This window comes from Ranitomeya imitator, chromosome 1, assembly GCF_032444005.1.
Source record: "Ranitomeya imitator isolate aRanImi1 chromosome 1, aRanImi1.pri, whole genome shotgun sequence".
NCBI lineage: Eukaryota > Metazoa > Chordata > Amphibia > Anura > Dendrobatidae > Ranitomeya > Ranitomeya imitator.
In genome coordinates this window covers 12,620,575-12,636,620 of record NC_091282.1, presented here as the reverse complement: position 1 = coordinate 12,636,620, position 16,046 = coordinate 12,620,575, and the positions used below count along the sequence as shown (strand labels likewise).

Genomic DNA, 16,046 nt, shown 5'->3' with positions numbered 1-16,046 from the left:
CTGTATATGGGGGGACATTTCTGAGCGAGGTCATAGATGTCACAGATTTTGGTGGTTTCTTGTATTGTGCTGATTGTTACATCTGATATATCAGGGGGAAGATCCGACTAAGAATAAAGTGAAGGACGAGACAGAAGAAGAAGCGATGACGAGGGGGGATCAGTCGTGTGTGAGTGATGAGAAGGAGGAGATTCCGGTAGATGTTTCCACAGGTATGTAATGTGACCGGCATGTGACTATGATGGCTGGCTTGTGTCGATGACCGGAGTGTTAGATCACGTGTAGTCTCCGCTGCAGTGAAGCTTTATCCACTGTCCACATCACATCAAAAGTGTCCGGTGATGGCGCTGCTGCCCTTGTACAGTCCGGCGGTGCACCGATGAATAATGGGGCCACCTTCACACCTTTTCTTAATGATTTAGGAAGCACATACAGTTAAAACCAGAAGTTTACATCCACTATATAAAAGACACATCTGCATGTTTTTCTTAACATCTGACTTAAAATAAGAATAAACCTTTCCCGTTTTAGGTTAATTAAGATTACCATAATTATTAATATTCACCAAATGACTGAATAATGAGAGAGAATGTTTTACGGCATTTTTATTACTTACTGCAAAGTCAAAAGTTTACATCCACTAAGACTACTGTGCTTTTAAACAATTCTGGACTGCCCATATGATTATGTCATGTTTTCGTAAGCTTCTGATAGTTTTTTTGCCAACATCTGAGTTAATTAGAGACACACCTGTGGGTGCATTTTAATGCACACCTGAAACACACTGCTTCTTTGTGTAGCATCATGGGAAAGTCTAAAGAAATCAGCCAAGATATCAGGATGAGAATGGTGGACTTGCACAAGGACTGTCTCATCCTTGGGTATAATTTAACGATCCCTGAAGGTGCCTCGTTCATCTCTACAAACAATTATACACAAGTGCAAACAAGATGGGAATGTCCAGCCATCATACCGCTCAGGAAGAAGATGGGTTCTGTGTCCCAGAGATGAACGTGCTTTGGTCTGACATGTGCATATCAACCCAAGGACAAAAGAAAAATACCTTGTGAAGATGATGGCGGAATCTGGTAAGATTGTGTCACTTTCCACAGGGAAACAAGTACTGTATCAACATGAGCTGAAAGGCCACTCTGCCAGGAAGAAGCCATTACTCCAAAAGAAACATAGAAAAGCAAGATTAATATTTGCATATGCAGATAGGAACAAAGACCTTAAGTTTTGGAGACGTCCTGTGGTCTGATGAAACTAAAATTGAACTTTTTGGGCATAATGACCATTGTTACGTTTGGATGAAAAATGGAGAAGCTGGGAAGCCTAAGAACACCATCCCCACTGTGAAACATTGGGGGTGGGAGCATCATGTTGTGGTGTTGTTTCGCTGCAGGAGGGACTGGTGCACTTCACAGCATAGATGGTATCATGAGAAAAGAAGATTATGTTGCAATACTGAAGCAACATCTCAAGACATCAGCCAGGAAGTTAAAGCTTGGGTGCAAATGGGTCTTCTAAATGGACATTGACCCGAAGTATACTGCCAAATGGTAACAAAGTGGCTTAAGGATAACAAAGTCAAAGTTTTGCAGTGGCCATCACAAAGCCCTGATCTCAATCCTATTGAAAATTTATGGGCAAAGCTGAAAAGGCCGGTGCGAGCAAGGCGACCTACAAACCGGGATCAGTTACACCAGTTCTGCCAGGAAAAATGTGCCCAAATTCCGGCCAACTATTGTGAGAAGCTTGTGGGAGGAAATCCAAAACATGTGACCCAAGTTTAAGGGCAATGGCACCAAATACAAATGAAATGGATGGAAAATATTGACTTTGCAGTAAGTAATAAAAATTCCGTAACACATTCCCTCTCAGTCTCGCATTTGGCAAATATGAATAATTATAGTAATCCTAATTGACCTTAATCAAGAAAGGTTTATTCTGATGTCATGTCAGATGTTGAGAAAAACTTGCAGATGTGTCTTTATATATATATATATATATATATATATATATATATATATATATATATATATATATAGTGGATGGAAACTTCTGGTTTCAACTGTATTTAGTTTTCCATTACCTTTGTGAATAATACTTCCATCCTTTGCTTCCATATTTTTCTTCCACAAGTCCGGTGCTCCCACATAATTGACTGAGCTGGTGTTACAGGTTACGTCCTATGGATCTCGGTGATGTAGCAGCCTCTGCCTGGTGCTGACGAGTGATGACACATGTCACATGTAGAGTCGTCCTACCTGTCCCCTCTCTTTGCCTCCCACTGCCTCCTACACCGAGGCCGACGTTCTGGTCCTCTTCATCCAGGCCGGCCGCTCAGTGGCATGAAGAGCCCTATGGTAAGTCAGTAAGTACATGCTATGGAGGTGTGGGTCAGACATATGACTGTCGTCCCTCTGCCACTATGGAGGCCATCTTGGATGTAGGAGGACCTGACACCGGTCTCAGTCGGAAGACAGCGGAGGACACCAGGTAGGTGACAGTATATGACAAATGTTTAGTCCCTCCTCTGTGCCGGCATGGAGAATTGCTTCATAAGGGATTACGAGCTTGTATGTACAAACAGCTGCGATGGCCACATTTAGAGTTCTCGTTATCTGACAATAATGTTGGTTTTTGAAACCTGATTCATTCAACATATAAACATGGAGACAAGATCCTGCCCTGAGCAGGCGCCCTTTATGCTGTATACTGGTTGGCCTGTGACTAAGTTTTTCATTTTAGCCCTCTGTGTGTTGAAGTTTGAAATCCCAGCTCTAGACAAACAAAACATCCAGAAATCGTCCACCCATCTGAGTAACGTGAATAAATCTCTTTCTAATGGCAAAATACATAAATTCCAAAAAGAAGGTGTCCTCTTTGATGTCCCCCCCATTTTTTTTTTACTAATAAATTGGATCAAATTATTTTCAACAAGAATTGTGTTACCAAAGAAAGAAAAACTCCTGTGCGGATGCACAGCGGTTCCTCCTAGATTTATAAATAACATGATAACGAGGTGTTACCATTCTCCATTTATGTGTCCACACACTTTCTGACACTCAGCACTGTTAGGACAATGTAGGAGAATGCCCCTTTTTGACAAAGGGAATGGTAACACCCAGTTGTCAGTATTTTCTTACAGTTATAGGTTGAATAGCAGAAGAACACAGGTTAGTGAAAAATAACATTATTACTCTGTAAATGTGAAGATAATAAACTTAAAAAAAGAAATAAAAATCAATAGAAAACTTGATCTGTAAGGCCTATTATGTGGGTAATGTTTTTCACAAAAATCAACTTCAGTTGTACATGGTAGAAGGCACACCAGAGAGAAGCCGTACTCCTGTTCACTATATGGAACATAGAAATAAATCTTAATGTACATGGGAGAATTCACACAGGAGATAAGCCGTATTGATGTTAAGACTGTGGGAAATGCTTTATAGATAAATTAAGTCTTGTTAAGCATGAAGAAGTCACACAAGATCGAAACTGTAATCATGTTCATTATGTGGGAAATGATTTATAAACAAATTGCATCATATTAACCCTTTCACTCCGAAGCCTGTTTTCACCTTCCTGACCAGACCAATTTTTTTCTATTCTGACCACTGTCACTTTATGAGGTCATAACTCTGGAACGCTTCAATGAATTCCAATGATTCTGAGAATGTTTCCTTGTGACATATTGTACTTCTTCATGGTGGTAAAATTTATTTGGTATGGCTTGCGTTTATTTGTGAAAAAATTGCAATTTTCAAACTTTTACATTTTTATGCCCTTAAATCAGAGAGTTAGATAACTCAAAATAATAAATAACCTTTTCCACATGTCTACTTTACATCATCACAATTTTTGAAACACATATATATATTTTTTTCAATGAAGTTATAAGGGTTAAAAGTTGACCAGCGTTTTCTCATTTTTACACCAAAATGTACAAAACCATTTTTTTAGGAACCACATTTGAAGTGGCTTTGAGGGGCCTATATAACAGAAAATACCCAAAAGTGACACCATTCTAAAATCTGCACCCCTCAAGGTTCTCAAAATCACATTCAAGTAGTTTATTAACCCTTCAGGTGCTTCACAGGAATTAATGGAATGTGGAAGTAAAAAATTAACATTTCATTTTTTTCACCAAAAATTTCCTTTTGAGACCGAATTTTTATTTACTTTCACAAAGATAACAGGAGAAAATAAACCATACAATTTGTTGTGCAATTTCTCCTGAGCATGCCAATACCCCATATGTGGGGAAGGGGGGGGATCGCAATATGACTTTTTCAATGTAAAATTTGCTGGAATAATTAGCGGATTGCGTTTTTAGAGCCCCCTGATGTGCCTAAACAGTGGAAACACCCCACAAGTGACACCACTTTGGAAACTAGACCGTATAACGTTGAACCATGAAAACATAAAAACTCTAATTTTTACCACAAAAATGTTTTTAGCCACATATTTTCTATTTTCACAAGGGTAACAGGAGAAAATGGTCCCCAATTTCCCCAATTTCTCCTGAGCTAACAGATACCCTATATGTGGTCGAAAACTACTTTTGAGGCACAGTGCAAAGCTCAGAAGGGAAGTAGCGCCATATTACAGTACAGATTTTGCTGCACTTTTTGGAGTGTGCCATGTCACATTGGCAGAGCCCATGAGGCACCAGAACAACAGAACCCTATACAAGTGACCCCATTTTACAAACTACACCTCTCAATTCATCTATGGGTGCAATGATCATATTGACACCACAGGTTGGTCACAGAATTTTATACCATTGGGCAGTGAAGAAAAAATAATTTACACTTTTAACACCAAGAATGTGCGTTAGCCCCACATTTCAAATTTTCATATTGGAAAATGGGTAAAAAATTGCACCAAAATTTGTCCCTCAATTTCTGTTAAATGTAGAAATGCCCCATATGTGGCTGTACAGTACTGCTTAGCCACACAGCAAGACTCGGGAGGAACGTAAAGCTATTTGCCTCCTGGAGCTCAGATTTTCCTAGAATAGTTTGAGGACTTCATATACAGAACCCCTAAGTGCTAGAAAAAGCAGAATCCCCCCTCAAGTGATCCCATTTTATAAATTACACCCGTTTGTAAATTTATATACAGGTGTAGTGACGATTTTGACTCCGTGGGCTTTTCCAGAAACGAGCAGCAGTGGATATTGCTGAGTGAAAACTGCAAACTACCATTGTAGTGATCAGTACGTTGTAGTGACCAGGACATTATGCCCAACCCGTGCTTCTGGAGACAGGCACCTGTAAATTAGGCTGGCTCTCATCACTACTGAAATTCCAAACATGGGCACTAAATGTGGTCTATTCACACTGGGGCTCAGAAGGGAGGAGGACATTTGGATTTGGGAGTGCAGAATTCACTGAATTTCTTTTGAGGGGCGAGAGCCATTTCGCTTTTCCAGATCCTTTGTACTACCAGTAACGTGGAAGCTCCCTATATTTCCATTAACAGATGACAGACCTGAGTGGGGACTTTTTTTTGTAGATTGAGCTTAAACTTTTATTGGGAACATTTTACATAACATTTTGGATCACATTTATCCTGTGCTCTCCCCTGCGCTCTTACACCCGGGTTTCCGTGTAAATGTCTAAAATACATGATTCATACAGAAGCTCTGGCAGAACATTTCCTATAATGAGGCAGATGGAGTCACTGTGGACGCTATAGTACCTGTGATTCGGCGGTGTCCTTTTTAGGATTGCATAAAAGTGCTGTCGGCCTCAGTTTTGTGCACTTCTGAAAAAAAGTACACCGCTAAACAGAGGACAGATGAAGTCCAGAGTAACACTGCTGCCTCATTATAGTGAATGGATCCCTCAAGGGTTTCGATTGAAACCCCAAGGAAAGTGCTCAGCGTTGAGTGCCAGGTAAAAGTGATCCAAAACGTGATGTAAAATGTTCCCAGTAAAAGCTTCAACTTAATCCACAAAAAAAGTCCCCACTCGGGTCCGTCATCTGTCAATGGAAATATAGGGGGCTTCCGCGATACTGGTAGCACAAAGGTTCTGGAAAAGCGAAATGGTTCCTCACCCGCCAAAAGAAATTCAGCAAATTTTCTGCTCCCAAATGGCCCCCTCCCTTCTGAGTCCCACAGTGTAAACCACATATTGTGTCCATGTTTGGCATTTCTGAAGCAATGAGAACCCGCCTAACTTACGGTTGCACCTCATTGGCATATCCCAGTGGGTCATGGCACCTGCAAGCCATAACAGTAAAATCTGGCTCTCCTTGCCTTCTGAGATTGTTTTGTGCCTGAAAAATATTTCCTGATTACATGTAAGGCATTGGCGCACTCAGGAAAAAATGGACCTCAGTTTGTTGTGAAAAAAATTCCTATTGGCCCTTAGAAAAATTAGAAACTTGGAGCTAAAATAACATTTTTGTGAGGAAAACTCCATCAAACCTCACTGAGCTCGAGCTGTTTGCCAAGGAAGAATGGGCAAGAATTTCAGTCTCTCGATGTACAAAACAGTTTTCAGCTCTTTCCACAGATTCTCCATTGGATTGAGGTCTGGACTTTGACTTGGCCATTCTAACACCTGGATACATTTTTTTTAACCATTCCATTTTAGATTTTGCTTTTTGTTTGGGGTCATTATCTTGTTGGAAGACAAATCTCCGTTCCAGTCTCAGGTCTTTTGCAGAATCAAACAGGTTTTCTTCAAGAATGGTCCTGTATTTGGCTCCATCCAACTTCCCATCAATTTTAACCATCTTCCCTGTCCCTGCTGAAGAAAAGCAGGCCCAAACCATGATGCTGCCACCACCGTGTTTGACAGTGGGGATGGTGTGTTCAGGGTGATGAGCTGTGTTGCCTTTACGCCAAACATATTGTTTGGCATTGTTGCCGAAAAGTTCAATTTTGGTTTCATCTGACCAGAGCACCTTCTTCCACATGTTTGGTGTCTCCCAGGTGGCTTGTTGCAAACTTTAAACAACACTTTTTATGGATATCTTTGAGAAATGGCTTACTTCTTACCACTCTTCCATAATGGCCAGATTTGTGCAGTGTACGACTGATTGTTGTCCTATGGACAGACTGTCCCACCACAGCTGTAGATCTCTGCAGTTCATCCAGAGGGATCATGGGCCTCTTGGCTGCATCTCTGATCAGTCTTCTCCTTGTTTGAGATGAAAGTTTAGAGGGACGGCCGGGTCTTGGTAGATTTGCAGTGGTATGATACTCCTTCCATTTCAATATGTTCGCTTGCACAGTGCTCCGTGGGATGTTTAAAGTTTTGGAAATAATTTTTTATTCAAATCTGGCTTTAAACTTCTCCACAACAGTATCACGGACCTGTCTGTTGTGTTCCTTGGTCTTCATGATGCTCTCTGTGCTTCAAACAGAACCCTGAGACTATCACAGACCAGGTGCATTTATACAGAGACTTGATTACACACAGGTGGATTACATTTATCATCATTAGGCATTTAGGACAACATTGAATCATTCAGAGATCCACAATGAAATTCTGGAGTGAGTTTGATGCACTGAAAGTAAAGGGGCCAAACAATATTGCATGCCCCACTTTTCAGTTTTTGAATTTCCACAAACATTTAAAATAACCAATAAATTTCGTTCAACTTCACAATTGTGTTCCACATGTTGATTCTTCACCAAAAATTTACATTTGGTATCTTTATGTTTGAAGCATGATATGTGGGAAAAGGTTGAAAAGTTCCAGAGAGCCGAATACTTTTGCAAGGCACTGTATATATACACTGGATAAAGGGAACACTTAAACAACAGAATATAACTCCAAGTAGGTCAAACTTCTGTGAAATCAAACTGTCCACTTAGGAAGCAACAATGTTTGACAATCAATTTCACATGCTGTTGTGCAAATGGAATAGACAACAGATGGAAATTATTGGCAATCATCAAGTCACACTCAATAAAGGAGTGATTCTGCAGGTGGGGACAACAGACCACATCTCAGTACCAATACTTTCTGGCTGATGTTTTGGTCACTTTTGAATGTTGGTTGTGCTTTCACACTTGTGGTTGTAAGAGACGGACTCTACAACACACACAAGTGGCTCAGGTAGTGCAGCTCATCCAGGATGGCACATCAATGTGAGCTGTGGCAAGAAGGTTTTCTGGGTCTGTCAGCGTAGATGACCTCCAGCAGGCCAAAAATGTGCATGTGTCTGCACAAACGTTTAGAAAATGACTCCAGGAGGATGGTCTGCGTGCCCGAGGACCACAGATGGGGGTTGTGCTCACAGCCCAACACTGTGCAGGATGCTTGGCATTTGCCACAGAACACCACGATTGGCAAATTTGCCACTGCACCCTGTGCTCTTCACAGATGAAAGCAGGTTCATACTGAGCACATGTGACAGTTGTGACAGAGTCTGGAGACTTCGTGGAGAGTGATCTGCTGCATGCAACATCTTTCAGCATGACCTCTTTGACAGTGGGTCAGTAATGGTGTGGGGTGGCATTTCTTTGGAGGGCCGCACAGCCCTCCATGTGCTCGCCAGAGGTAGCTTGACTGCCATTAGGTACCGAGATGAGATCCCTAGACCCCTTGTGAGACCATATGCTGGTGTGGTTGGCCCTGGGTTCCTCCTAATGCAGGACAATGCCAGACCTCATGTGGCTGGAGTGTGTCAGCAGTTCCTGCAAGATGAAGGCATTGAAGCTATGGACTGGCCCGCCCGTTCCTCAGACCTGAATCTGATGGAGCACATCTGGGACATCATGTCTCGCACCATTCACCAACGTCACGTTGCACCACAGACTGTCCAGGAGTTGGCGGATGCTTTAGTCCAGGTATGGGAGGAGATCCCTCAAGAGACCATCCGCCGCCTCATCAGGAGCTTGCCCAGGCGTTGTAGGGAGGTCATACATGCACGTGGAGGCCACACACACTACTGAGCATCATTTCCTTGACTTGAGGCATTTCCACTGAAGCCTGTAATTCATTTTCCACTTTGATTTTGAGCATTATTCCAACTTCAGACCTCCGTGGGATATTAGTTGTGATTTATTGTGATCATTTTTAGGTTTTATTGTTCTCAACACATTCCACTATGTAATGAATAAAGATTTACCACTGGAATATTTCATTCAGAGATATCTAGGATGTGGGATTTTAGTGTTCCCTTTATTTTTTTGAGCAGTGTATATATGATTAATAACTACGTCATCCCTCATCTCCTCCACCACCACACGCTGGGGTGTCAGTCACAGTGCTGTGGGTGGCTCCCACGGCACAGTAGGATTGAATGACAGCAGTCCTGGACTGCTGGAGTTTACTGACTGCAGGAAGGGACTAATAAAGATCATTTTTAAAGACTTAGTTAGCGTTATGGGTGTGGTGGACATATCACATGTGGAGCAGGTTCAGCTGCATATGGGCCAAGCAGTGTAGGGAGGCTCCAGGAGGAGGTAGGGGAGGCTCCAGGGGTTAAGGAGGCTCCAGGTTGTAAGGAGGATCCCGAAAATAGGGAGGATCAGAGCGGTTAGGGAGGCTCCGGGGTGTAGAGTGTCCAAGGAGGTAGGGAGGCTCTAGGGGGTAGGGAGGCTCCAGGGTGTAGAGTAGCCCAGGGGAGGTAGGGAGGCACCAAGGGATAGAGGAGGCTCCAAGGGGAAGGGAGGCCCATTTGCACTACAGGATACTGCCAAGATACTGTGATCGTTCCACTTCTACCTATATAGATTTTCCTTCTCAAACTTTGGGATAAGAAATCCCCTGTATGTCTCTCTTTTTTTCAATATATGCTTAATATATAGTTAATTATAGAAGGGGGGATGAGGGAGCAGACACAAGTCCTGCACAACGATCATTCACAGTCAGTGTCCACCCCTGGGGCCTGTAATTAGGATTTAACCTCTTAATGTGCCTTCAGAGCTATTTCAGTCTTCTTCTAATATTTCCTATCATGCCCTTAGGCATGAGTACATAATTATGGTGGCTGGAGCTCGACTACTCTTGAATGTAGGGCCACTTTTTGACAACTCATTTACATGCAGTAATGAAAGGATAAAACTCCGTTTTTAATTGCGTGGACTCTTTTCTACATTAAGGGCATGATTGGAAGCTTGAGGGAGTAAAATGGCACTGGTGGTATATAAAATGCGATAAATCCTGATAACAGTTTCCCTTTAAGAACAGCCTATTTGCTGACTAATCTCTGCCACTCCTGACTCTTGCCAGTGTCACCAGTTTATAAGTGTTATTCACTTTATTCATCATTGAGTTTGTTATGGCATGTAGTTGTCTTCCTTATTATCGGTACTTTGACGAGGGTCTTTACTGTGAGCTTCATAAAAAAGTTTTGAAATCCCCTTTTGTGTTGTAGAAAAAAATTCACATCCAATCTATTTTTCATCCTTATAGGAAATCCTTTTGAGGATAATGGATTATCTCTAAACTGTAAAGAAGATATCAGGAAGCACGCTAATGGAGAAAACCTCATTACCCTTCATGGACCTCCTGGACTTCACAGCACTTCACTTTCTTATAATCCGCCTAATCATGAGGAACCCTTTCCTGAGCAATCTCACATTATTACCACAATTGCAGGTGACAAAGTGGATACAAGATTTCAGTGTTATCAGCAAATTACTACAAGCTCAGATTTTTTAACACAACAAAAACAAAAAGGGGAAAAGCCATACTCCTGTTCAGAATGTGGGAAATGCTTTACAATGAAATCAAGATTTGTTATACATCAGAGAATTCACACAGGAGAGAAGCCATTTTCATGTTCTAAGTGTGGGAAATCCTACACAGATAAAGGAAGTCTTATTACACATGAAAAAATTCACACAGTAGATAAGCCATATTCATGTTCAGAATGTGGGAAATGCTTTACATATAAAATATGTCTTGTAACACATCAGAGAATTCACACAGGAGAGGAGCCATATTCATGTTCAGAATGTGGGAAATGTTTTAGAGATAAATCAAATCTTGCTAAACATCAGCGAATTCACACAGGTGAGAAGCTGTATTCGTGTTCAGAATGTGGAAAATGCTTTACAAATAAATCAATATGTGTTAGACATGAGAGAATTCACACAGGAGAAAAGCCATTTTCATGTTCAGAATGTGGGAAGTCTTTCACAGATATAGGAAGTCTCATTAAACATCAGAGAATACATACAGGAGAGACTCCATATTTATGTCTAGAATGTGGGAAATGTTTTAGAGATAAATCAAATCTTGTTAAACATCAAAGAATTCACACAGGGGAGAAACCGTTTTCATGTTTACAATGTGGAAAATGCTTTGCACGTAAAGCACAACTTCGTAAACATCAGAGAATTCACACTGTAGAAAAGCCGTATTCATTCGTTTACCCTGAGTACTGCTTTACAGATAAATCAAGTGTTGTGACAAATGAGAGAAGCCTTATTCATGTTCAGAATGTGGAAAATCTTTTATAAATAAATCAAGTCTTACTACATATTACAAGTATTACACAGTAGAGAAGTAGTATTCATGTTCACTATGTGGGAAATCTTTGGTAAATAAATCTTGTTTGACATGAGAGAAATCATACAGGAAAAAAACTAATTATGTTCTGTGTTTTACAAATTTGAATAAACATTGCTCTGCATAATGAATCCACTCTTTTTGATAAGATTGTAATTAATATCTCACTGAACACGAGAACAATTTCTAAAATATTCCTGTCCCCCATGACAGCACCATACAAGAGAGGGAATCCACCCCATAAGGACAGGAAATCTACTGAATTAAAGGGTAGGACCTCTCCACCTTATCAGTTGGCTTCCTGTTCTTGAGTGAAGCTGAAGAATCAGGAGCAGAAAGTCAAGAAGGAAACTTACCCAGGTCTTGCCCAGTGTCCTGGAAGAACGGCTCTTTGTTGTGCCGGTTTCAGGTCCTGGAAGCACCACCGCTAGTCAAGTGGGGAATGTGCGGATGGGAGCACTGGAGTCCTTTTGGACGTCTATCAGCAGTGTTGTCCCGGTTCTGAGAATAGGCAGGGCAAGCTGGGGTTGGCACATCCTGATGACGAGCAAACCAGAGACTTCTGACACAGTGTTGGATTGCCCTTCCAGGGGGTTCGGAGGAGGCATGCACAGGGAAGATGGCTTGAAGGTGGTGATACTTTAGACCCTATTTTCACTACAAAACAAACCCGGGAAGATTTTAATACTGAATCTTTTTTAAATGCTGTTGCCCGCACACTTCAAAGTAACGCTGAATGCCTAGCATCCAATTAGTTAAAGCTAGTTGTACCATCATTAAAAACCAACGTGGTGGTGTAAAAAAGGTTGCTTGAAATTTATAGCGAGCAGTCAGATCATTAAAAGAGACAATGGCTCTGTGTTTGGCTGCTAGTGTGTGTGCCTTGATGGACGACACGGATGTCTTTGATGATATTTTACTGAGCCGCTCTAAAAACATACACACAGCACTGGCCATCCCTGATGATCAATTATTGAGTTTTAGTGACATTCCAGCATTTGAAAAATATTTGGGGATTGTCATTAAAGTACTGTACTATAGTCAGGGTGATTGGCGTTACTTTCAGTCCGGCAATTCAGCTAATGGTAAAACCGTATTCATATTGTTCCATGATAACCACTACTGCGGTATCAAAAATATGAAAGGCCTTATCGGAGATGCTTACTTTTGTGAGTGGTGTAATTCGGTGTTTCATTACAAGAACAACCAATCCTGTCAATATTTTTGTAAAGCCTGTCAGAGAGAGAATTGTATAGAAAGCACTGGCGCCCAACAGCCCAGATGCCCTGTTTGCAGGGTTTATTGCCGCTCGAGCGAGTGCTTAGATTATCACACACAATTGGCTGTAGGCGATCTATCATTCTGCAGGCTTAAAACATTTTGTGATGCATGCAACCGTTTTGTGCTCAGAAATAGCGAGACTGAGCATAAATGTAATGGTTTGCGCTGCCCTGTATGTCAAGCCCGCATAAATAAATTCGATGAGCATCTTTGTTACAAGCGGTGGTATGTGCCAAGGGAGGAAACTGATCAATATATATTTTACGACTTTGAATATATGCAGGAGACAGGTACGCATATCCCAAATTATATTTATGCTACAGTGCTGTATAGTACGCCTTCCTGGGAATTTGAAGGTGAGTCATGCACACATGACTTTGTACAGTTCTTTACCAGTGGAAATTTTTCAGGTTATACATTTATAGCCCACAATGCAGGACGGTACGATTCTTACTTTATTGTTAAGGAACTGATTTTTGAAAAACTACAGGTAAAGTTGATAACCCAAGGTGGCCGTCTCTTGTGTGTGACGCTACCCGATTTGTCTATAAGGGTCATAGACTCTCTAAATTTCATACCCATGAAACCTAGTAAATTACCACAGGCCATGGGTTTTTCAGGCGGCAAATGGCATTTCCACACTTATTTATTACCAGAGAAAACCAAAACTATGTAGGCCTCATACCTGATGTGAAATATTATGGGGTAGAGTACATGTCACCTGGTGAGAAGGTAGAGTTCATGGAGTGGCATGAGAGTCAGAAACATACAGTTTTTGACTACATGGCAGAGCTAAAATTTTATTGCAAACAGGACGTTCAAATTTTGAGACACTCCCGTGAGATCTATAGAGAGCTTATTATGCAGATGACAGAAAAATGTTAAAAAATAATGTAAGCGTCAAAAGCAAATGATTGTAGTGAGCAGATGTGTTGATCCTTTTCAGCTCATCACCCTGGCCTCGGTGTGTATGGCAATGCACCAGTTTACATTTCTTCCAAAAAAGACCATCGCCATTTTACCTGGTGATAATTATCAGCAGGCAAAAAAGCGCTACTCGTCACCCGCTATACAATGGCTCATGTATGTAGCGCACTCCGAGAACATTGACATCCAGCATGATTTGAGAGACGGTGAAAAATGAGTCGGGAAATATTTTCTAGATGGCTATGCCTATGTTAACGACAAACACATAGCCTTTGAATTTCAGGGATGTTTTTACCACTTCCTAAAGCCAATTATATTACACCTTTCTAGCTAAAAAGCGCTACTTACAGTGCTGCGGGTACACAGTAAGACTGATGAGGGAGCATGAGTGGAATGAAATGGTTCAAAATGATTCTAACCTTCAAACATTTCTCCACCAGATGGAATTTCCCCTTCCTTTAGACCCCCGTGATGCGCTTTATGGCGGCCGAACTAACGCCATTAAGCTCTATCACCATCTAGAAGAAGGGGAGACTTCACAGTACTATGATTTCACCAGCCTGTACCTCTTTGTAAACAAAACTAAAACATACCCTGTAGGCCATCCAGACATCATCTACGACAATTTTGGATTCATTAAAAAATACATTGGCATTGCTAAAGTCACGGTCTATCCGCCGAGAGATTTATCTTTTCCTGTTCTACCTGTAAAACTCAACAAAAAATTAATGTTTCCCCTCTGCTACACATGCACTGTAAATTCACAGACATATTTGTGCCCATAGTGACGACGAACGTGCCCTGACAGGCACCTGGTGCACTATAGATTTCGAGATCTCGGTAGAAAAAGGGTATCGGATCGCGCACATCTATGAAATATGGCATTTTCCTAACACCACTGATGATCTGTTTGTTCCCTACATTAAATTACATCTTAGGGATAAGCAGGAAGGCTCTGGTTATCCTAGCTGGTGCACTGATTAAATCAAGAAAAGGCAGTACATTGACTCCTTTCTTGAAAAATAAGGTATACAATTACGGTCTGAAAATATAGGCGTTAACCCTGCTAAAAGACAGATCTCCAAGCTTTTCTTAAATTCTTTATGGGGAAAGTTTGCTCAGAGATCTAATCTATCATGCACCAGCATTGTTAGGGACCCAGATGAGCTTTTTAAGTATTTGTTCCTGCCTTACTATGACATCTTGATGTTACATTTCCTTGATGATGACACCGCAACCATTAACTGGAAATATGCAGAAGGCCACCACACACTCAACAAAAACACAAACATTTTTACAGCATGTTTTACAACCGCGTATGCTCGGTTACAGCTCTATTCGCTGCTGGACTGGCTGCAGGACAGGTGCCTTTATCACGACACAGATTCTGTTATTTTTGTACATAGGGAAGGTGAGTGGCAGCCGCCTTTAGGCGATTACCTGGGGGAGCTGACCAGTGAAATACCCGATGGCACACACATCACAGAATTTGTATCCACGGCCCCCAAAACTTACGGATACAAACTCAACACCGGTAAAACTCTCTTAAAAGTTAAGGGTATAACACTAAATGTCGGTAACTCTCAATCTATCAATTTCAACAGTCTAAAAGATATAGTTCTGGACTACCTGCTTAATTCTGACACAGAAACTCAGAAACGTATTGTCGTACAGAAGAAGGCCATTGTGAGGAATAAAAAGTACTGGTGTGAAGGAACAAATTATGAAAGATTCTCCATTTTGTGCTTTGACTCCATTTTGTTGTTGGTTAAAGATAAATTCTGTTATTTACTTAGGTAGAAGGTTACAGCTGCTATGAAGTAACTCTGTCCTGTTTCTCACAAAGATAACATTTTGTTATTCAACTAGGCTATGATTTATAATTGGTATAAAGACCTTGAGTATTCTAACTCGAGCCAGATAAGAGACTTGTGGGTGTATCGCTATACAAGACTGAGGCATCTGTTAATATCGTTTTTATGCCAAAAAGACACGACCATATCTGTAGTTTCCATTTTTCCTGTATCATAGTAACATAGTAACATAGTTAGTAAGGCCGAAAAAAGACATTTGTCCATCCAGTTCAGCCTATATTCCATCATAATAAATCCCCAGATCTACGTCCTTCTACAGAACCTAATAATTGTATGATACAATATTGTTCTGCTCCAGGAAGACATCCAGGCCTCTCTTGAACCCCTCGACTGAGTTCGCCATCACCACCTCCTCAGGCAAGCAATTCCAGATTCTCACTGCCCTAACAGTAAAGAATCCTCTTCTATGTTGGTGGAAAAACCTTCTCTCCTCCAGACGCAAAGAATGCCCCCTTGTGCCCGTCACCTTCCT

General features: G+C 41.2%; 1 protein-coding gene and 1 pseudogene across 1 annotated transcript in view; both read left to right on the top strand.

The window, feature by feature from the left end:
• The window catches only part of LOC138657468 (zinc finger protein 585A-like), a 268,682-nt pseudogene that overhangs the window by 31,803 nt on the left and 220,833 nt on the right, over positions 1-16,046 (top strand).
• Positions 1-16,046, top strand: part of LOC138657475 (zinc finger protein 271-like) — a 93,956-nt gene that overhangs the window by 7,737 nt on the left and 70,173 nt on the right. Inside the window, exons 4-5 of the mRNA XM_069745269.1 lie at positions 95-212; positions 10,392-11,329. Coding sequence (XP_069601370.1) covers positions 95-212; positions 10,392-11,329 — 1,056 coding nt within the window. The remainder of the gene's footprint in view (positions 1-94; positions 213-10,391; positions 11,330-16,046) is intronic.